This window comes from Acanthaster planci, linkage group LG13 (assembly GCF_054643075.1).
Source record: "Acanthaster planci isolate LZ-2023a linkage group LG13, COTS_SCS, whole genome shotgun sequence".
Lineage (NCBI taxonomy): Eukaryota > Metazoa > Echinodermata > Asteroidea > Valvatida > Acanthasteridae > Acanthaster > Acanthaster planci.
The window spans coordinates 2,888,395-2,910,775 of record NC_141789.1 but is presented as its reverse complement, the minus strand read 5'-3'; the positions used below and the strand labels follow the sequence as shown (position 1 = coordinate 2,910,775).

The 22,381-nt window shown below is 43.7% G+C and overlaps 2 protein-coding genes across 7 annotated transcripts; one reads left to right on the top strand and one right to left on the bottom strand.

Annotated features, from left to right (window-relative positions):
* Positions 1-11: 11 nt before the first annotated feature.
* exoc4 (exocyst complex component 4) lies at positions 12-18,246 on the top strand. 3 transcript variants are annotated; one of them, XM_022230894.2, is made up of 24 exons: positions 12-170; positions 1,189-1,241; positions 1,351-1,439; positions 1,786-1,987; positions 2,425-2,590; positions 3,031-3,238; positions 4,030-4,178; positions 4,460-4,530; positions 4,879-5,017; positions 6,336-6,392; positions 7,904-7,992; positions 9,006-9,141; positions 9,606-9,638; positions 10,338-10,483; positions 10,937-11,040; positions 11,679-11,891; positions 12,409-12,599; positions 13,145-13,252; positions 13,595-13,684; positions 13,872-14,018; positions 14,670-14,788; positions 15,451-15,546; positions 15,703-15,814; positions 16,561-18,246. In XM_022230894.2, the coding sequence occupies exons 1-24, from the start codon at positions 51-53 to the stop codon at positions 16,717-16,719; spliced, it is 2,997 nt and encodes a 998-aa protein (XP_022086586.1). In that variant the 5' UTR covers positions 12-50; the 3' UTR covers positions 16,720-18,246. The 3 variants fall into 3 exon arrangements, with proteins under 3 accessions (XP_022086586.1, XP_022086584.1, XP_022086587.1); XM_022230892.2 differs by having other exon boundaries at positions 9,003-9,141; XM_022230895.2 differs by lacking the exon at positions 9,606-9,638 and having other exon boundaries at positions 9,003-9,141.
* Positions 18,240-22,337, bottom strand: LOC110977088 (TIM double twin CX3C motif protein-like). Of its 4 annotated transcripts, none has more exons than XM_022230900.2 (4): positions 22,319-22,337; positions 21,632-21,741; positions 20,830-20,970; positions 18,240-20,088 (listed from the first exon to the last, which is right to left on the bottom strand). In XM_022230900.2, exons 2-4 carry the CDS (start codon positions 21,731-21,733, stop codon positions 19,894-19,896), a joined length of 438 nt encoding a protein of 145 aa, XP_022086592.1. In that variant the 5' UTR covers positions 21,734-21,741; positions 22,319-22,337; the 3' UTR covers positions 18,240-19,893. The 4 variants fall into 4 exon arrangements, with proteins under 4 accessions (XP_022086592.1, XP_022086591.1, XP_022086590.1 ...); XM_022230899.2 differs by having other exon boundaries at positions 22,315-22,333; XM_022230898.2 differs by lacking the exon at positions 22,319-22,337 and adding an exon at positions 21,993-22,092.
* Positions 22,338-22,381: the final 44 nt, after the last annotated feature.

The following is a 22,381-nucleotide window of genomic DNA, read 5'->3' as shown; positions in this document are numbered from 1 at the left end:
CAAAACCAAAAGGCGATGGCAACAGTCGTTGAAAATTTTACGATACCAAAATGGCGACCCAAAAAGGTTCCTTGAAAAATCGCGCAGCTCTGAATCCAAACATCTCCAATTTCAATGGCCCATCAGCGGGACAGACCGCGAGTTCAGCGGGAAAACCGGCCAAAGAAGCGGTAGGAGTCTTTAACTTGATTCCAGTGAATTTGTTTGAAATATAGAAACCAAAATGTAACGTTAGGCTTCTGCAACTTTTATTTTAGGCCAAAGCTAGGCCTAATTCAAAATTGTGCAAGTCTGACTCCATGTCTGAATTTAAGCTAGATAGCATTGAGGGTCAAAGGTCAAGGCGAAGAAAGTAGGGATGGGTGGAAAGAGCTTTATGATCATTATTTACCAGGGAGTAACTTAAGAGTGCAGGGCCACGCACGAATTTATCATGTTTTTATACCCTCAAGAATCACCGCTACAACATGTAGGCTTAGGTAGTAGGTAGGGCCTACAATGTGTCGCGTCGGATCGGAGTCGAGTGACTCTGGAAAGAAGACGAAAAAATTCCAAATCGAGTTTACGATGTTGAAAGAGTTCTTTTTGAGAATGAAGCAACACATACTGAGAGGAGATGGCCAAAAAATCTAAGTCCAAACCGAGTGGCCCTGTTTTCTATAGTTGTAGCCCTACCTTTCCGAGGAATAAAAAGAGCAATCCATACTGCATACATCACACCAACATTAAGGAGTACGTAAAAACACATAAAATATATCAACATTATAACAAGATAAAAATTACAGGACAGAGGACCAAAGACCAAAACAAAAATAAATTTATACAGGATTACTAAAGTGGGAGTCAACTTAATTACTATCAAGTAGCTCTCCTGATCATCATGGGTGATTGTAGTGATAAACCTAGGAATGCTTTTAATGAATGGATTTTTGCCCCTATACTGTGCCATAGGGCTGTATGTAGTTCAGGCGGAGTCTAGAACTTTGTTGCATTTCTGCATGGCAGAGCAATTAGCATGCAGCAGCTTGCAAATATGAGTGAAACAAAAAGTGTAGAGGTGTCCGCAAATAAGGATTTGCATTTTGCCGTCGGTTGTATTCTTCATTGTGGTCTTGGTCTCCATCATCTCCTTTGGTTATTTTGCCAAATAATATACTGACTTTTATTATTTTTTACTCCGTTGTGCAGGGTGGAAGTGGCACAGGACTGCTCATGTCAGTCATCCGAACATTGTCAGCAAGGTGAGTGAATAACAGCATAGCGAATAAGAAATTATGTCCTTTTAGGGCCACCATAGCTTGTTTTGCCTGATTTATCACATGACAATCGGCTGCGTCTTTCTTTTTGCAGTGAGGACCTCCACCAGAGAGAAGTTGAGAAGGCCAAACTAGAGAAAGCCTACCGGGAGTGTGACCAGAGGTTGGATAAACTCATCTCAGGTTGGTGGAGTTTCCGAGTGGAAAAGTTCTGAGTTCCAAAATTTTCTGATGATGAAATCGTATATATCAAGTTCAAAGGTTCTTTCAAAATTCTTTCTTAGTGGGAGCTGCAAGAGGGTATTACTGTGGTTGGTGAATGATTGAGGACTGTTCTGGGTTAATTTTGAATTTGGAAAAGGAGCATTACTGCATTTGCTGTACAGGCATTGTTTGGTAGAGTATGCATGTTGTGGACAAGATGCTGGCCAGCTTTACATTCTTGCAGGAAAAAAATCACCTCTTACTCGTCATTAGTCATCACTCCCACTGTTCTTGTCACTTGTGAACTTTGTGTCATCTCTGCCAGTTAATTACGACACCCTGACTAAGACCATCCAAGCCTACAGCGCCATCTCTGGCCGTATCAAGTCTGCCCGGGAGCGGGTCAAGAGCCTCAAGTCAGACCTGCTCTCCTGCAAAGACCTGCTGCACTGCCGGCGGGACGAGCTTCGCAAGCTGTGGCTAGACGGGATGGAGCAGAAGCACGTGCTGACCCTGCTGGATCAGATGTAAGTTGAGTGATAGGCCCTGTTTAGTCCTTGTGCCCGATGTGGCCCAAGGGGATTGTGGCTGGTCCGGATGGAGCAGTAGCACGTACTGGTCCAGGTGGATCAGATGTACGTTTATAATCCTCATTCTGGATCTCAGCGGAAGAAGTTGCAGCTAGATTGGATGGAGTCAAAGCATGTACACACATGCATTTTTGATATTTAAGTTTTTGTTTTCCTCCTTGTATTGGATATGATTGAAAGTAGTAAATTAATGGCCGAGGATGGAACAGAAGCTTGTTTGCCCAATTGAGCAGATGCCAGTTGGACCTATTACTTAGCTACCCTGAAGGAAACTGGGTTTTCAGCCAATGTTAAGCTAGATCAGGTAGTTATACGCGTAACTGCAGAATGGTCTTCCACGTTTGTTCGTGACGACTGTGGGTAATTTTTCACAGCGAGGAGGTGAGAGGTGTTCCCCAGCAACTGGATGGCTACCTGAAGAGCAAGCACTATCTGCATGCTACCGAGCTCATCACCAAGACCGTGGCCCAGCTAGAGAGCGACCTCAAGGGTGTGGAGGCCCTCAGTGAACTCAAGATGGAGATGTCCACTCGCAAGGAGGTGAGTACTGTCCTCAGATGTATGAGGACTACTTCAGTCCTCGTATGTCTGAGGACTGCTTCAGTTTTCATATAGTCTGTCAGAAGCACAGTTTGGGTAATTGGAATGCATACAGTTATCTCACCTGAGACTGTATGTGTGTATAACACACTTTCCAGATATTAGTTGGCCCTATTGGATTGAGAGTGAGGTTGGTTAGCTTTTCCATTTTAGGAACCTGAAAATAGACTGGTTCCTGTCCCGTACATAGTCTCTGAACGTAGGGACTGGTAGCAACATTTTAAAAAATATATGAAAGTGAGGCATGGAATCCAAAGTAGTCTGGCACCACCCCATTGGACATGTTACCTTGAATAGGATAGATTCAGGGAATATGATCAGAAATGGCTTCCTTGTGAATATGGTCTATTGAGTGGTCTGAGGTGTTGTTCATTCTGTAGCAACTACACAAGGTCCTGATTGAAGAGCTGAGCCAGCACCTTTACGAGAAGTCAGCTGTGACCTTCCAGGTCAACTTCACCCGTGGCGGGTCATTCCGCGGCTCAGGCCAGGACACCTCGGTTGCTGGCAGTAAGAAGCAGACCCTGCTGGAGCTGGCCACCTTGGCTAAACAGCAGCAGCGGGTATCCAGGACCCACTCGCATAGCCGTGAGTATGGACGTTTTTCTTCTTTTTGATGGGTGGAGCTTGGTATGGGATGCAGAAAGGGGAAGAGAGTGTATAGACGCAAGGTACACTTACTGTATCTGTGGTGACGGAGATATAACAAACAGACACATTGCCTCTGTGTACCAATCCCACATGCAGCCCCTCCATGTTTGTGCATATTCTGGCGAAAATAAATCAGTTGGCGTTCTTTGCATGCTTTGTATACTTTTCGAGCAAAGCAGCACACACACATGTGTACTTTGCACTGGAGGTGCCACTTGTAACTATGCCATCTTCTGCTTTTTGCTTAAAGTCTGTAATGCAGATTTTCATTTACTTTTTGGATCACTTGATTTCATTGCTTTTGGTTGTAAGGATAGATAAGACAATCTTTAGGATTGTTTGAATATATCTTTTAATGTCTGGATCTGTGATGTAAACATACTACTGTCGTCCCTGCTCATAAACTCTCACCATTCCATAGAGTGTTCAAACTTGAGCCCAGCTACGCTCGTGTTAAACTCAGGTTCCAATGGCAGTGTTGTTGTTGGTTCCAAGGGCAGTGTTGTTGTCGAGTCCATTGCAGGTGCAGTTGCAGATAAGTCACAAGTCAACATACTAACTTCAGGTGTAACAGGAGATGTGCCCCTGATTCTGAGGTCATGCGAAAAGTTTGTGACTTGACTTGAAGTTGGATGACCTGTGTGAACTTGCGATGGACTTGATTGTAACACAGCCCAGGGGTGTGAAAAATCTCTGCATCAATATGATATACGGCCTCTTGCCATCAGTGACGCTGACTGTTCCGGACGGGACAGAGGAAGAGAGCAAGCCAGTCGTGGAGGATCTGAACGAGGACCCAGAGGCAAATTCAGAGCACTACATGGCTGTCTTGGTGGAATCGTTGTCCCTGCTCAAACGGATACCAGAGGCGGTTGAGGTTCGCATTTTACTTCGCAAAAGTTCCTTGCCAGTTTTAAAAATCTAATTGGATATTCCAGGAGAACATCTCACTTTTCCGATTGTGTCATTGCCAAACGCTGTCACGATTTTTGACTGGAAGTTGAACAGATTTTTGAAAGAGATGATAAGTCTTTATCTTATGAATTTTGAGGGGAACTATTTGTTTTTCACAGTTAGCACGAATGATTTATTGACTTAACCACTTCAATCAAGGTATTTCCTTGATGATGTAATTGGTTAATTTCTCCTCTGCATCAGTCCATCAAGCGATGTGTGCAAGTGGAACTCTCTAAGATAGTGCAAAGGACAACGACAGAGGTGGCTGAAAAGTAAGAAATTTGTTTTAAATCTGTTGTCTTTGTGCAGACTTGTAAACAGTCGACACATTACGTCTTGTACAAAAAAACTGAAAATAACACAGAAAAATTAATTTCTTCTCAAGGCAAGCCAATTCAATTTTCTAATCAGCCTGGCTGTTTTTTCTTTCACAATCCACTTCCAAAGCATTCTGCCAAGATCAGACAGAGATCCTGCCCGTGCTTTGCCTGTCGTAGAGTTTTTGTGTTCTGTATTTCTTTTCTCTAAATATCAGCAGTGACAGTCAACTCAAAACATTCAGTGCCTTGATACTGTTTATCGTTGAAATCCATTCTCTCTTTACTATTTTTGATCGGCAGTGCCAAGCAGCGGGGCGAGAACATCACCCAGCACAACCAACCCAAGCTGCTGGTTGAGCTCCTGGAGTTGCTGTTTGAGCGGTTCCACTGCGTTGCCAGTGCACATGAATGTGCGCTGGGGTCTCTCCAACGAGCGGCAGTAAGAGAGCCAAGTCGATTTTGTCAGGATTTGTCCCGATGCCAGGATGTTTCAAACAATCTGTTTTTAAATTAGGATTTTCCAAAGTTTACCAATATGAACTTATGACGTGTGAAAAACTGATAAAGAACACCAAGTGATGGGTATGTCAAGGGGTGCCTATGGGACCCTCAAAACCTTTTGGGATTATTTTGTGGATTTTGTAATTTTCCACCAATCTCACCCTTGAGTCAACGCACACATACACCTAACCGACAGGGACAAACTCCTTGAACCAACATGTATTGTAGTGGCAAACTTGCCTTAGAGTCACGATATCTTCTTTCTTGTCTCTTTGCCACGTATGTGAGAAGGATATGAAGAATTTACGTTTGCAGTACTTTCTGACGCCCATGTACATATTTAAGCTGCCGCGATGCCCCAGTGAAATGCCGTGATGCCCTTTAAAAATAGCGGGTACCTTTCGGCCACTTGGCCGGTGTGCCCCTCCTCAATTATTAGTAGGCCTACAATTACATGTATTCAACTTTCAAGTTATCGTTTAGTGCTAGCATTTCTGTCAATGGCCGGCAGCCGCACTGAGCACTTTTTTTCACGGACTGGTTTTGCATCGCTCAGACAGCATGTTATGGCAACCATATCAACATACTAGAGTTGTGTGACTCTAAAAATGTGGCACCAGACTACTTTTATACATAGACTGGTTACAAGTCGCGGCACAGAATTACACATTCTGCACCGATTGGATTCTGTACATTGCACATATTAAGACCGAGTCGCTGTTTCTTTGGGGGGGGATTGCGGATGGGAGTATGACCCAGTCTATTTTTTTCCTCACAGTTTTACTGGTATTCACGCGGGCGCTGGGCATGAAAGCGGGCTTCTATTGGGTAAATGTTTGTGACCCAGTGACCGACTTGCTTGAATTACATTTTTTGTGAGTCGTTACATTGATTTTTGAAATACAGTGTTGCCTTTATGGCATCATGAAAAGTAATCAGACACAACACAAAATGGTAAGTTAAAAGTACCGTATTATTTATTTTTTATTTCTACAATTTAAGCAGACTGCTCAGCATGTGAACAGAAACAATGAAAAATGTAGGTTGAAAGTTAAACGCCATGTTGAAATCAAGGGAAAGTCTGTTGAAGTCACCAACAAGCATGATAAGTAAAAGTGGCCTTGGAGCCCTTTCAGTTGGCCTTGGTGCCCTTTGGTTTTTGGGAGCATTCAAGGCCAAAGTGGCCTTGACCCTCTGAAGCTTAAGGTTGAAGCCTGCTTTTGTAATTAGCGTTGTTCATTATTTTTTTGTTGCAGACAAGTGACATTCAGCTTTACACGATGAATGACATCTGGTCCAATATACAGACAGTTGTAAGTGGTGATGTAAACACCTCTTGAACTCTAACCCTGCCAGAGGCAGCGCAATGCATCAGGTGAAAAAGTCTGGTGCACTTTGTTACACTTGGCAATCAACAGCAGCCTAACAAACCGGCCGTGTTGAGGCAATGGGAGCTAGTCCCATTGAACATAGCCACTGTTGGATCTTGTGGTGACTGGCAACCACAGACTCCTAGGCTGTTTGGCCTTGGGGAGAGTTTGACCTGTTGGATCTTGTTGCACTGAGCAGGCAAGCCACTTTGACAAATGATGCAGTCTGATGCTTCTGGCAAGGTTTCCAGCCAAAGTACCCTAGGAATGTCAGGGTTAACGATGTGCTTAAGCTCATTTGTAGATTCCACATATGTTCGTCTTGTATTATATGTATCACTGCGTTTACACTTGATCCGGCGAGGAGGATCAGATCCGGCACGGGGGATGAGGTCCGGATCAAAAAAGTGTGTAAACGCAATGCAGGATCAGATCCTGATCCCAGGATCTGATCCTCCTCTCGGGAAGGATCAGATCCAGTTCAGATCCTGTGCGCGGGATCAATTTGTAAGTGTAAATGCAACGCTGGATCAGATCCCGGAATTTGACGTAACTACTTCTGGTGCAAGTCTTGAAGTGAGCGAAAAACAAGTCTGTGTCATTGTGAAGACCTACATGTCATGTATACGTACATGACATTGTATACGCACCATACATACGCTGTTGGTCCGGCCGCTACGTACATAACCAGCATTACGCTGGTTCCCAATTAAGCCCATGTGCTTTCGTCCTGTGAGTTGGTAGTAAACTGGTACTTGCCCATTCCCATGCTTTATCTGTGTCGCCTTTAGTGGCTTTCATTACTGCTGTATATCACTGATCCAAAACCTTCCATTTCCCCATTTTTCATCGTTTCATCTGAAACTACGTAAGATAAGACGAGACATATATACAGCGCATAAGTACACGTAATACTGGCTGACGTTTTGTTCCAGTGCGCATAATCAGTGAACTGTTCGCATAACCTTTGCCCTAAGGTTGCAGCGCTTCATCGATGCCACGCGGGATCAGGATCCAGTGTAAACGCGGCACGGATCTGATCCCCTCGCGTGATTGCTCTCGCCGGATCTGATCCTCCTTTGCAGGATCAAGTGTAAACGCAGCGTATGTGTCTACCCAGCTGGTTGTGTGCTAGCTAGTGGCCTGTGGGACAAGTGTGTGTGTGGCCTGGAAATAGTCAGGTTCCTCAAGTAGATAAGAAACCTAATGAGGGATGCTGTAGTGCATAGCGAGCCAGTCAGGTATTTCAATAATGCGTGCTCAAAATGAAACGTGTGGTTGGTCATTCAAGAACATCAGTGAAGACAGACTCATATGCAGTAGACATGATCAAGCTGAGGTGACGCCATGTGCTTTGTTTCAAAAGACCATGCCTTTACGAAACGCCGAACTGGCTGAATATTTTCTGGCTGTAGTTATTTGATTAATTTCTCTTGCTCGTTTTGGTTGGACAGTTGCAAGTGCTTTTGGGTAATTACCTGGACGTACGGAACATAACGGCCTCGGTGCAGCAGTCTTCCAGCGCGTTCAGTGAGGCTCTGACGTAAGTCCTCCGTCCCAGGTTTGCGGCATTTCATACGATGCCGTAACAACTGAATACCACTCATTCAAAGAAGAGATAGCTGACCTTGTAGAAAGTTGCCAGTGTAGGCCTTAGATTGTTATTATTTCTTGAAATGAAACCCAAGTTTCCTCAAAAGCGCTCCTTGGCACCATAGCTTGCAAGCAAGGACAAACCTGTAGTAGAGAATAGACGAATAGAAACAGCTTCATGGGTGGGTGGGAAACCCCAGAAGAATGTTCTGGGTGAAACCTACGGAGTCAGGTAGGGACTGAAAATCCAATCTGCATGGTAGCCTTGACGGGTTTCGAACCCAAGCCATGAAGGTGAAAGATGAGGAATGCGCAGTCAGGGGAGTACTGTCGCCATGGGAATGGTTGTCTTTGGATGCATTGCCTTACTAAGAGAGGGTGCCTTGTTACCTAGCAACAACATCCTTTAGTACTGAAACACCTCCTGCGCATACTGGCTTATGTTCGTGTGACGCAAAGTGGCTGGTTTTTAGCCATGTGCTGTATGTGCAAACACATTGGTCTTTACCCAATGTATTCACACACTGTGAAGTATCCCCTAACTTCTCTCTTCTTCACTTGTGAAGGGGCAGCTTGTGCACGGACCCCACTGGCTTTGTGCAGTAACTGTTTCTGGCACAGTGCGGCCTACCCATGACTTCAAAGTGAATGCAATTGCTTTTTAGCATTCTGTTTGATAACATTAAAAAGCCTGAACCAAATTGAACAGACATTCTTAATCAAAAGACACGCCGAATGACGGTTTGTCCCCAGGGAAGTGCTTTCTTTATTTGCAGGTTTCTCTTTATTGAGGGAGGGGTTTTTGTTGGGGGTAGGTCTAACCGCAGCTGTCGTCCTCTATAACTTTGACCCCTAGGGTGTTTGAAAAGTCTGTAAAATTGGCAGTTGAAGACACTAAACCTAAAAGGCTCATTTGAATGAACTTGCAGTATTCTTTTTTTTGTGTGTTTCTTCTCTCAGCAGTGACTACGGAGTGTATTTCAGCCGACGTAAAGCGGTGCGGCAGAGGAAAGTTCCCCTGTTCCGCTTTGAGATGTCCTCCCACGCCATCAGCCTGACAAACTACATGCGGGAGCAGAAACAGGAGTACTACGGATTTGTAAGTTTGCCTCGGTGGAGTAGTAAGCCTTGATGCTGTGATGTTTGCCTGGGAAGCTTCCGGCCAGCCAGCACATGACCCCCAACAGTGGTATTGTGTGATTGGACTAGCTCTCGATATCTCAGTACTGGCAGTTTTTCTCGGCTGCTGTTGACTGCCCAGTGCAACAACGTACGGGAGACTTTTTACACTGGCTGCACCGTGCTGCGTCTTGCAGGGTTTGGGTTAATGTGTTCCGAAATTTTCCTGGTGCATGAAAGCCCATGAAGTGGGATCTCGTTGCATTTTTCTGAAATGTTGAAATGCTCTATACTCTACACTTTGAAGCAAGCTTATATGCGATTGTCACTGAGAGTTTAGCAGTGCCTTTACGCTCTGCCAGTTACGCTTCGCAGATGTAATTCAGGCAGTAGAAGTGAACTTGCAAGATGTACTTAGTTGTTATTTCTTTAAATCTTGAACAGGACGGCATAATGAAAGTCAAAGAACCTACAAAGGTTTGAATTCAAATTCACAGTTTTTTACAGTTCCTTCTTGATATACATGCGAATGGTTAACATGGTTAAAGTGGTTATAGTTGGTTAGTTTACTAATATGTTTTGGTTGAGGGTTCTCTTAAAATTCACCGGTTCGTTCCTGAAGTTCTTGTTCTTTTAACATGTTGTCAAGGGCATTTATTTAACATGTTTCTTGGGCTGTTCACGGAAATACTGTTTGGACCAACATTCATAAAAGGCTTTCAGGTTTTAATGCACTGGTGAAGGAACCACAGCTTATTGGAGTCTAACTGGTTAGTTTTGAGTAATCCAAACCATGGTTGACCAAACAAACCAGGTTAAATGATTATAAATTTGCCTTGTGACAGCTTTTAAGTAAGCTCTACTTGTTTGGGTATATACAGCTGAAGAAAGTAATTTTTTCTGCTATTTTATCACGATAACTAGACTAACCTTGTTTGTAATCATTCTTGGTAGTACACATAACGATCTAGTTTTACAATTCCTGTGGCATGAGTCAAAGGTGTCAATACCAGTTTCAGGGAACACTAACTTCAAAATTAAGAAAGGAGAGCTGAAATGAATTTCCTTCACTATGCTATGCACCATGTGGTATAAGGGTACTGCACTATGTGAGCACATTCAGCTCTGCACATGTCACATACGACCCACACTTTACTGCATGTGTTTTGAAAAAAGGATGGAACATTCCAGACGGAGGACGAGAAGGAAGGGGAGGAGGCACCCATGGTTTGTAAGCCCAGCGTCAAGAACATCACGCTCATCTTCAAGCCCGTCAGTAACTTCATCCGGGACATCGACAGGGCCATGAGTCTCCCAAATGGGTATGGCTGCTATAACGGCCATCCAGAAAGATAGTCTTGTTTCTTGGGGACATGGATGTAGTCATTTGAAAACATAGCTTTGCTTTTTGGGGGCTTGAGATACGAGTTTCCTTGGGTGCCATAGTGCCAATTCAGAAACTAGCCTTGTTCATCATATCCACCCCAATCAAAATATAAAGAGTTAAGTTTTGGTTCTCATTTTTGAAAAAATGCAGTTCTAGCCTGTAATTAGCTGGAAAGTTGGGTGCAGTCACTACCTTTGGTAAACTTCATGAGTTTCAAACAAATTCTTTTATTTGGTCTGTCTAAAGATGGAAGAATATGTACCTGTCAGCACATGTTGGACGGCTTAAAACCAGGCGTAAGACCTTTGTCCAGTTGCAGCTGGTCTAGCCAAGTTACTCTTAAAGTTAGCCGGTTCCTGTCAACATTATGCCCCTTTGCTCTTCTTAGGCGCCATTGCACTCTGCACGAGTTCATCAGCGACTACGTCAAAGATATCTTCCTGGGTCACCTCCTGGACGAGATCGCCACTAACCTGAACACGGCCACCAAAGGTAACGCGCTGCCTTTTGACCCCTGTGGAGAGATATACAGAACTTGGCAAAAGCTGAGTTTGTACTAACTGTCCACAGCCTTCCTGTATGCAGCACCTAGTCACGTAGTGTTCATGATGGTTCAGGACCCCACAGTCTGGTCACTGTTACTTTCCATTCGGCATGATGGCCCACCCATGTTTGAATACCACAAAAGTGCTGTTAGTTTTGTCTCCCTAGCGAGGATGTAGAGGAAATTAAGATTATTGTTATGTCTACAGTTCGATGACAAATTACGCCAGAAGTCATCAGAGCCACTTTTGAGATAAAGACCTTATAAAAAAATTTGAAGCCTGAACACTTTGTCATCTTGTGAAGAATGAAGGTACAACGTTTTCTTTTTTTGAAAGGATGCCAGAACTGGCGAGCCATTCATGCCACAGTACCAATTGGGGAATTACATGTAGCTTGTTTAACCGATACTGTTACGAGTTGAGGCCAGAATTGTTAACCCATCAATTTTTGGACATCCTGCAATATCAGTACAGTTTTTCCCACACACCCTAAGGGGGTCAGGGTTGAAAGAAATTGAAGAAGCAGCATCGAAATTCAACTGTCACAACATTGCTACTGACATTTTGGCCTCTCGCTTTACATAGGGGGCGACGCCCTGAAGTCCCTCGTGGACAACGCCACCCAGAAGTCGTTGGGGGCACCCCGTCCCCTGCTGCACAGCACAGTCATCATCGACCACGCTGTCTCGGACCTGCGGCAGCTGATGATGGATCTGCCCACCTACGCCGACCAGTTCCTCAACATGATCTGCAACATACTGCAGGAGTACAAGGACACCTGCAGTGCAATCTACAGAGGTACCACAGTTTGATTTCTGTTCATTTTGTCCTTAGTACACTGAAACTTTGCGAAGCTGTTTTCTCTTGCTAGGCAAGCCAACAACACTCAATCAAAAGGTAGTTAGGGAACAGGTGATCAAGTTTTAGCTTAGCAGCTGTGCAAGAGATGTAACTGGTAGATATAGATGAAATATGATTTTATTTTAATATGTTGATTTCAGGAAAGGGAACCTTAGCCATCATGTTCTCCTTTGGTTAGACTTGGCGGTTTTAAGATCCAAATGCAAATTTGATCATGGGTTGGAGGTGACTCTGATTGGGAAAGCACAGCACTGGCAAATTGCTGTAGACTTCTCTGAAGAGCACGCGCACACTTCGGCAAGTCACAACATCCTATTGGTCAAAGAGGAATGTGGCATGTATGTGCCAACCTCATGCAAACTAGGCGTCACTGCATTAACGACCTCCTGCAGGTGTATGAACTAGTGTACAAAGTTCACATTTGAAGAAGCAGTCTCACTTTGTCCTTGAGCAGGCCTGGTGCAGCCCGAGTCGGAGGACAAGCGCATCGTCAGCGCCAGCTGGGTCAAGGACGAGGACATCAACCAGTGCCTACGCCAGCTACCCAACTGGGTCAACCTGCAGGCCCTGAGCAAGCCGGGCAAGGACAGCAAGGACAGTGGCGCGCTGGAGACCATTGAAGACATCAGGGAGAGGAACGCCAAGGTAAGCGGCGTTTGGGAGGGCGATGGAAGAGGGGACAGAATTAACCCCAACTCCTTCTACTCGCCATGTTTGCTAATATCCTTCCTGAATTAACCGGTCATTCTGCAAGAAACCAGGACTACATTGTGTTGCCTTAAACTTTCAAGGCACATCATGTCTCACTTGAATGAGTGATGCTGTGGACTGTACCTTACAAAGTCAGACCCTCCCAGATGTCCTGGTGGTTTGAAACATCTTGGTGTGTTATACTTTACAAATTCAGTCAAACCCACCCAGATGTCCTGGTGGTTTGAAACATCTTGGTGTGTTATACTTTAATAGTGGAATTCCAGTTTTGATAAGTGGTTCAGCTTTTGAAGCTATGGAAAGCTTGATGGATGGCTCTTTAAAAACTGGATGATTATTATTTCTGGAATAGAAGTCTGTATGCACCCTGGACCAGTCAAATTGTCCTGCAAAATTGCAGCAAACTGTGGCCCGCTACTCACATTTTGCACCGTTTTGAGACACAGTAAAATTTATTTCAACATGTTTTCTCATTCCAGGAATCAGAACTTCTAGTGACCAACCTGGGCGACAAGATCTTGCAGAAGCACGAGGTGCTGTGCGACATCCCCTCACTCAAGCTGCTAGCCAACCTGCACGAAAGCCTGGTGAGCGTCCGACCAGAACACTGCCCTCTGTTGATGGTTTTGGGCAAGTACTTGCCACAAGGGTGCTAGACTGGCCAGCTGACCTCACGCTAAACATGTGTACAAAACAGTGGACGTTTTCAAAGATCAACTCTGTTTCACAATGCTGCTTGTACTTGCGGAGCGTGGTGCTATTTTACCCGCAAAATTTTTCCCACTATGTCTCTTGTCCGTGACTGGATCTTAATTTGCAAACTGTGACCTCTTGCTCATTTGCTGCGTGAAAGCTGAGGTCACAACCTTTAACTTATCACAGAGGCAGATACAATTCCTCATTTTTTTTCTACGTTTTTCTTTGTCTAGGAATGGTTCTCCAGTGGTATACGGTTGTTTGCCGGGTCGTTACCAAGTAGTGGTATCAACATGCTCACCACCCCAGGGGGTGTAACACTAGTAAGTACTCAAGATTTGAGAAGTGCTTGTATCAATGGGAACTGGGTGTTAATGGAAGCTTTTTGGCATGTCTTTGTGCAAAACGTGATCTACATTGATCTGATAGCCTCAGGAATGTATTGACATCGGTGATATACTTCATTACTCACTCCTGTGTTCATTTCCGTGACTCGTCTCCCCCCCGTAGGAGGTGCCGGCTGTGGAGAACAGCCTCCTTCACACCCTGATCTCCCAGGCCAAGGAGTTCAAGGAGCTGGCCGACGTCTGCCTGCTGGTGCTGCATCTGGAGTTGAGGCTGCATTGCTTCTACTACCTGCTGCCCGTCGCCAGACAGGTTAGAAGCCTGGGAGCCGGCTTGCAGGCTCTGTTTTTGTCAACTGTGGTCCTTAAACTTTGCACACGGTGCTGTGTGGGCACTCAGGAGGGCTGTTGCATATTTGGGACGTACCATGTGCATGTATCGATGCTTGTGGAGTAGAGCTCACATGACCAATTTTCATCTTGATGGGCACAAAGCCACAGCATTGTTGTGTGGGCTCCAGGTGCATTTAAGGTGCTGGTCCTCACATATTCACCATTTCCCTCCCTTTGTTTTGGGATGTTTGTGCACTGAGTATAGTTAAGAACCAACTCTCAGATGAAGGCTTGATTTGAGGGTAGGGGTTGGTTGGGTTGGTAAGGTGTGAACATGTAGCCTTCACTTAAATAAATTAATGCTGACAAAAACTGCTTACTGACTTGTTTAACCTCAAATTGAAAAGTTGGCTGATATTTTAATCCTGCTGTCCTAATGGAATCTAACTGAGAGGTGTGATAGTTAACCTTTGACCCCCAGATTACAGCTCTTAACTTTTTACATCGTCTGTCCCTTTTTAGTGAACACAATTCTTTGCGAGAGGTCTGTCTTTTAATTAGCAGTTGTGTTGGTTGCAACCTGAACGCATCGCTTGAATTCAGTGATCTCGCTTTTTTCTTGTGCATGTAGTCCAGTTTCTACATCAGCGCCGACAGCGTGGACCCAGACCCCAACGTGCTGAAACTCAACAAGGACCTGACCACGCTCGAGGAAGCACTCAACCCAAGCCTGATGCCTCACAAGTTCAAGTAAGATTGAATGTCTCAAAAAAAAAAAAAAAAATCACAGGTAAATGGGCTGTTCATCTTAATGGTTTTCTCTCCAGCAATCATCACTCAAAAACTTGTAGCATTGGTGTCCAGTGAGAGATGTTCATTTGGTTAATCAAGCTATAGGGATAGATTAATTAAGTGCAAGAGCACTTGTGGAATACAGCAATATACTTAAACTTGTCTGAGTCTGTATGCCAGTCATTTGTGACCAGATCCTACGAAATGAGGCATAACTTTTTCATCAGTTTATTTGTAGTTTGCATCATAGGGAGCATGCTGAACCAATTTTGTTTTGATGTATTCCTTAGTTTGACAAAGCGGACATTGTTTGGGCATACACTGGGAGAGAGATGTTTTCAAGGACTGATATTGCTGGGTTGGGTCACATAATGTGATTCAGAGTGGGGGTTAGCCTGAACTTTCACGGAAACAATCCTTTGGCTAGTCCCCCAAAATATTGATGGAACTGTCCTTGGTTGACTAATACACCTTCTCACAGACTTGTCAGAGTGGGCAGGACCTATCTCACTGTTTCTCACATTTGTTTGTGTATTTTGTAAGCAACTATTTAAGAAAATAATGCAAGCTGACGTGTGCATGTACAGTCTAATGCATGTGTTTTTGGCTGGTATTTTCAGGTATGTCTTTGAAGGCTTGGGTCATCTCGTCTCCTTCATCCTGATCAACAGTGCCCAGTACATCAAGAGAATCAATGAAAACGGCATCAAGAAGATGTAGGTGCACATTACCCCATTTCTTCCATTATCTTGTCAGAGTTTTAGTGTAACAAGACAAAGTTGCCCTTTTGGAAAGCATAACTCACTGTGCTGCAAAAGGTTTGCACCGTTCACAGCTGCCGTTCTCTAAGTAAGTGCTGTGCTTGTCTGCAGGTGCCGCAACATCTTCGTCCTCCAGCAGAACCTGACCAACATCACCATGTCGCGGGAGACGGATTTGGACCAGGCGCGCAACTACTACGAGCTCATGTACAAAAGCACGGATGTAAGTGTCCAGTCATATTGCTTGTGAACGTTAAAATTGCGTGGGGGGTGTCAGATAATTTTGAAGAGTTTGAAGGGGTAAGATTACATGTATTTGAAGACGAAGTTCCAGTCTTTATACATGAATGGAGGAATGGAGTTATGGAAGATTCAAGATGCCTGTGTTTTGAGAGATGCATTGTACTAGATAGTGGATAAAATAGCTAGCCCGTTAAGGTGTTTTCTGAATAGGCGGCACCCTGCTGTTTCCGTTGGTCGGAGGCTGTCTGGTTATACTTTCATCAATTGTTAAGACTCGTTTATTTTTGGGGGCATATTCGGAGTGAGGTAGGCAACCAGGCAAGGTCGCATTGAGTTTCTTCCATAGTCATTGGTAGCCAGTTTTGGACAGTCTATCATCTCTTGCACTGCACAGATCAATGATTGGGCAGATTCAAGTTTAGCCACGTGGGCTGCTTGCGTTTAAGGGTTGCACGTAGCTTGTAGCCAGTACACAAACACCACTCTCAGGCTCTATCCAAATTATTCGGATATGGCTAGATGTAACACATGCACCTGTGGAAGTCACTAGCAACCGACTCTTGCCACTTTCCATTGACTTGTGTGTTATTGGCAGCCGTAGCCAGGTAATTTACACTCAGCCTTAGTCTTGCCACGTTAGCGTTGACGGCCACCGGTCACCAGTAGCCAATATGTCAGATGGAGTCATTGGTTTTTTTTTCTCTGTTTACGTCTTCCGTTTCCCAGGAGATTCTAAACGGCATCGTGGAGCAGGGGGCCAGCTTCAAGGAGCTGGAGTACCGCAACATCGTGCACCTGCAGCAACGTAGCAGCCCCGCCTATGACCAGAAACACCTGGCCAGGATGCTCAAGAAACTGGAAGAGATCATGATGGAGGCTGTCTAGGTGTTCCCTTCTCCCGCCCCCGAGTTTTTTTGTTGAGCCTGATCTTATTTTTCAAAATTTCTCGGAATGTCTTTCATACAAATCCTAGTACTTACCACCTCAATAAACACCCGTGTCCATTTCTTTAGTATTTCTGTACTTTCTGAAATAGAATTTGATCGAGGGGGAATCGTTTTCAAGAGCAGAGTCAGTGAAAATGTTGTATGTGATATCTTACCTTTCCTCAACCAACCACACAAGGTTAGTAACAGCAAATAAGGCCGTTTCACAATAGTACGCCACCAAGAATTTGCAATGTGGTGGCCATTCACAATGCGCGAAATCTGTCGACCCAACGCACGTTTGGAAAGGGTCGACAGATTTCGTACGTTGTGATTGGCCAACGCGTCGTAAACTCTTGAGGGTGCACTCTAGTGAATCGACCGTATTGAGCATATTAAATAGACACGAGTCCAAAAAAAACCACAGAGTTCAAGTGACCAAAGATAATTCACGTTGAGATTTTGGTTTTGTTTTTCACTTGGTGATGGAGCCAAGGGAAGTATGTACAATATAGCATCTTTTGTTCAGAATTTTATCTAGAAGTTTGGTAATCAGTTGCTATTTTTCAACTTAGAAGCATTGTAATTAGAATGCATGTGCAATATACTCATGTACAGTGAGGTAGTAAAGAAAAGCTTATCCAGAATTTAAGATGCGATGTAAAGACGAATACCAGCTTCAAAATCAATTGATCTGGGCCAATTCATGGTGCTGCTAAGCACACGAGTTTACGCTACAGAGCTTCGGCATATTTCACGGAGACTGAAAGCAGTAAGCACAGCAGGAGGCACGTTTTCCTCGGATGAAAAAATGTCTTCAGGATGTTAAATTTGGCACAAACAGAAAGAGGCGGCTTGTATTAAGGCCAGAAATATGATACCCATGTTATCTTTGAGCAAACGTCATACGATACTAATCGGCCCGTTGCTATTGTCAGTATCTCTCGCTGGGCAGTTGATATTCCTGCATGTATTGCACACGTCTAGTCCTGTATGTATGAATTCTACAACCGTAAAACCACACTCGCGTTCCTTTATAATCAGGTTTACTCTGAAGAGAATGTACTTTTACACAAGATCAACTGAAAAATGTGTCAGCAGCTTTTAAGTACCGACGACTACCAGCTAAATTACTGGCTCAGGAAAAGTTTGAAGGAGCCTTCTGGTTTATATTAGGGAGGAAAAATAAAACCTTTTGCCCGTTTACAGTTTTAAGTGTTTGCTGGCATTTAGTGTTCCTCTGGTACTTCAGAGAATTTTTCTTTAATGTTTTGAAGCTCTGTATCCCTTAAAGATCTATTTTTGTTTGACTTTTTTAAAAATTTCATTACAGAAAAATGCTTGCCCAATTAAGATTGATTTACATGGTTTTGATGATGTTTTTTTTGTAAACTGGTTGATGCCAAATTCAAATGCAGCAGGTGAAAATGCTAATCCAGCAACTGGAGAAAAATGTAATAAAAACGTAAGTGTAACTCATTGTTCATTCCTTGTCTGTTTTCGTGATGTATTTATTTTCTATTTTTATTATGATTTACACAATACAATGTACATGGCCTACATTGTGGAAAGTTCTACAAAATAGAAATGTTGCATTGTAGTTAATAACACATTGCCTTCATTTTCTCAGTCATGCACCATTACTTCTGTCATTGCTAACTTTACGCACGTCCTGTCCGTCACTTGTTTGCATGCACACAGACACACTGTGAAAACTGTGGAGGTGGTCAACGTGTTGAATTTGAGTGATTACTGTACACGGCCAGTAGCACGTATTGCTCCGTGGCCTCTGAGGTTCTGAAAATGAAACATTGTACAAATATTGTACAAATGTTGCTCAAGAGCTTGATATTTGTGGCACTGTGGATGTATTTTTAAGCAGGCGGACGTAGCTTTTCTTGTCAAGAGTCAGGGCATTTTCAACTGTTTTTGTCAAAAATAATCCCCTCCACAAGTAACGTGTCGCATGTGTCGCGACGCCCATGTGTCGAATGTAACACCCATTAGATGGGAAACATTCCTGTAGCTGACACTTACACTTTGCCCTGAGCTAGAATTTCTGCAGCCTACAAAAAATAGGTATTGAGCACAAGAACTAATACAGGTATTGCGCGTTTCAAGCACTGCGACACAGTCAAGCTCCTTGACAGATGCATTACAAGTCAAGGTTTAATAAAAATCTCAGAAGTTCAATAAATAACTACGTGATGACGACTTCAGCACTCTAATTTGAAAAAAAAAAGTATGCCTCCGTTTTCAAATCACAATCGTTCCCTTTTTGTTACAATGGGACCCTGCAAATCGATGGAATTCAGCCAGTGTGTTACGTGCAATCTTCAAGGATGCTATCCCCTCACCTCCACAAATGAAAAAAAAGTGGAGCGCCACAGAAACACTGCAGGTAAATGTGACCCCTTACCCATATCATCAAACGCTGTGGCAGAAGATTTTTAAAATTTGTGCTCTATAAATTTGACCCTTATTGTCAAATGAGTTTCCCCTGATGACTGAATACCTGTTTAAATTTCAACTAAAACCTAGACGTAAAACAATGCCCTTCACATTCAAACGACTTAAGATTTCAGAGAAATGGCATAATGTTAATGCAGCAAAATCCGTTTCAACAGTCTGAATATCAAAATAAGACATCCACAAGTCACATGCTAGATGCACCCAACATGTAAAATCACAGGCTCCTAAATACCTGAGAAGTGAATGCAGTGCTCAAGTCATTCTAAAGGACCTGACGAGTCCATAGTCCGTTTTTGTGAGGATTAGAATATAAAAATTTGGCCACCTCCCCCCATCCCATGCATGGATTCACAATTTTGTGCCAATGACCACATCCAGTGGGTAGTAAATTATTGATGACGCGCTGCATTAATTCACTAGTAATCTCCTGCCGACCAGAATCAAGAGGGAAATTTTTTTAACAGTTGAACCATGGGAAGACATTCCACAGACGACTTGACAATGCACAGCCTAAATGAACCCGTCCTGGTATCAAGGCTACACGTCTGGTTCCCAGACCACCTCCTGCATGGCACCGAAGTTGTCTGTTCAAACATGGAGCTCCATGGATCAAGTTTATACTAGAGTTTTTTTAATACGGGGGTGGGGAGTTGTTCCTGCATCAGCGAAACTGGGCCATGTTGGACTGGATCCGCTGTTTCATGGGCCCCAGGAGGTTGATGTGCTTCTCTCCGCACTTGATGACACAGTCCTCCAGCTCGGCCTTCAGTTTGTCCACCTGCGCCGGTGTTGCCGATGGCACCAGACGGTCCTTGATGTTATCCTGGCACTGCATGCCGCAGCGCTGTAGCCTGTCCTGTGAGTTCATTCGAATGAGAACATCGAGCACCTTTAAGCTATAGCACAATGTGACTTGAAAGTTGGGTCAATTTCGACCTTGTAAAATATGAAAGTAGTTTCTCATTCTTTTTGGGGCCAAAATGGAGGAAGAGACCATATTTTAAGTTGGCATATGATTAATGGATTCTTACTTTCTTGACTCGCTGATGCCTACGGGTCTAAAAGAGAATCACACTTTGTAGTGGATTTTGAAATAATAAAAAAATCAGCACGAGTCAACACAAGATGTTCAATTAGGCGATTAAAAAAAGAAGCAGGGAAAGAAGGAAGCAGACAGAGATAAACTGCTTTTTACCTGACCTTAAAGCATACATGTACATACCGGTAGGGTACGTGTTGCTAGCTAATTCTACAAAGGATACATTTAGGTCCCCGCTAAAAATGATGCAACAAATGTCTTCAATCACTGCTCAGATCAACGAGAACCAACCCCAAAATGGCTCCCTAATAATGTCCAACTGAGCACGTCTGCTCATGTCAGCACTCTAACCCACTGCATCTTAAAACTGCAAGTTTTAAGATGCAGTGGGTAACCTCCTGAAGGGATGTTACCGTACCTCAGACGGTAGGGTACCGGCCCAGTCAGATGCTGAAGAACTCAAAGGTTTGAACCCTCCTCCTGTCAAGTTTCTCTGACTGTGAAAGCTGATTTTTTTTGGAGGGGGGGGGCAGTAGAATGGGATAAGCGGAAACTAACCAGAAAATCATTCAGTTCCGATTGCATGTAGTTCTGTGCTGCTTGCAGGGGTTGTGAGCACTTCTCGATGCAGCTCTGCACCTCTGACATACTTGCAGTGGAGTTTTCGCAGCACTTGGCACTTTTGAGGTACATTTCTCTCTGAAAGAAACCGCAGCATTTATGCACTAGCACAGCAAGAAAAACTGTCACGATTATGTCAATCCAACACAAAACCACAAGACTTGACATGAAATGCCTACCATGCCTACTGACGGCATACATGAGCAGAAGTGTACCTTTTTAGTCCATCATTGTCTAGCATTATATCAATATACGTCATCGGTCATTTCATAATTTTACTTGTTCCACACATGAGATAAACAAACTACCACACGGTCATACTATCATAGGTCTGCTACAGGTTTGGCCTCACTCACTCCGGTATTCAACAATGTTAACAAATTAAAAAATTTTCAGAGAAAGATATTCCAGCAACTGGAATCAAAAAACGTCTATTTATAAATAAATCATGAATAAAGTTCTGGTCATACTAATCTGGCATGAATTTTACCATGCTTATCACGAAATAAGTGCAGTCATTTGAATACCGGCGTTCAACTTGGGCACTAAAGACTAGCCATCTGCTTATGCTACTTTAGGCGACTTAAAAAAGATGTTAAACATCCTGGGACCCACATTGCAACATGCATCAGGCTTACATGGCTTTGGCCCTAAGTAAGTAAAACCCAGCACAGCAATGAATTAGGCCTCCAAGCTCATCATGCCGGTTACCGAAGCAAGACCCAGTTCCCACAGTTACCTGCATCGACCGGAATGTTTCCTGATCTAGCTGATTCACCATTGCAGACACCGCGTCGTCCACTCGCTTTTTACACGCTTGCACTGCTATAGACTCCGCCATCTTGGATTCTATAAAGATAAGAAAGAATATAACGAACGGACCTTACCCACACCCACACCCGGCCCCCCGCGCCCGTGGCCCCAGGGTCCTAGCTGCAGCATGCCATGCCATGCGCGTGCATCATGCTCCGATCCATTTCTCTGGAGGAATAAGATTATAATATCGCAATTTAATACCGACAAAAAGTAGAAACGTGGTGCAATATTCAGATAGACTCTTTGTGAAACTCGTGATCAGTAAGAATAAATGCGTTTGAGACCTCATTGGGTGCCAAAAAGTAAAACATAAACAAAGCATGCAATAAATCCTAAATCATCAGAAAAAAACAAACTGCTTCTTGAACAAAATTTCCCCCATATCGCTTGTTTCAGCGGCCGCCGCGCGGCGGACCTAGAACTTTTAACCAATTAAGAGATGTCCAGCGTTCCATTCATTCAGCTTCCTCCTCTCTGCTGACCTCTGATATTTATTATTCATGCATCAAAAGTAACTTGTTTCCCTAATTAATATGTACTTTGGATAAACGGCAATGAAATAAAATATCAAAATTGGAGGAGGATAATACAAGTCGTAAATGTTACCCACGACATATACATGTACCACCCCTGCCGAATATTTGGAAAAATCTGGTTAACTGGTATGCGCTGA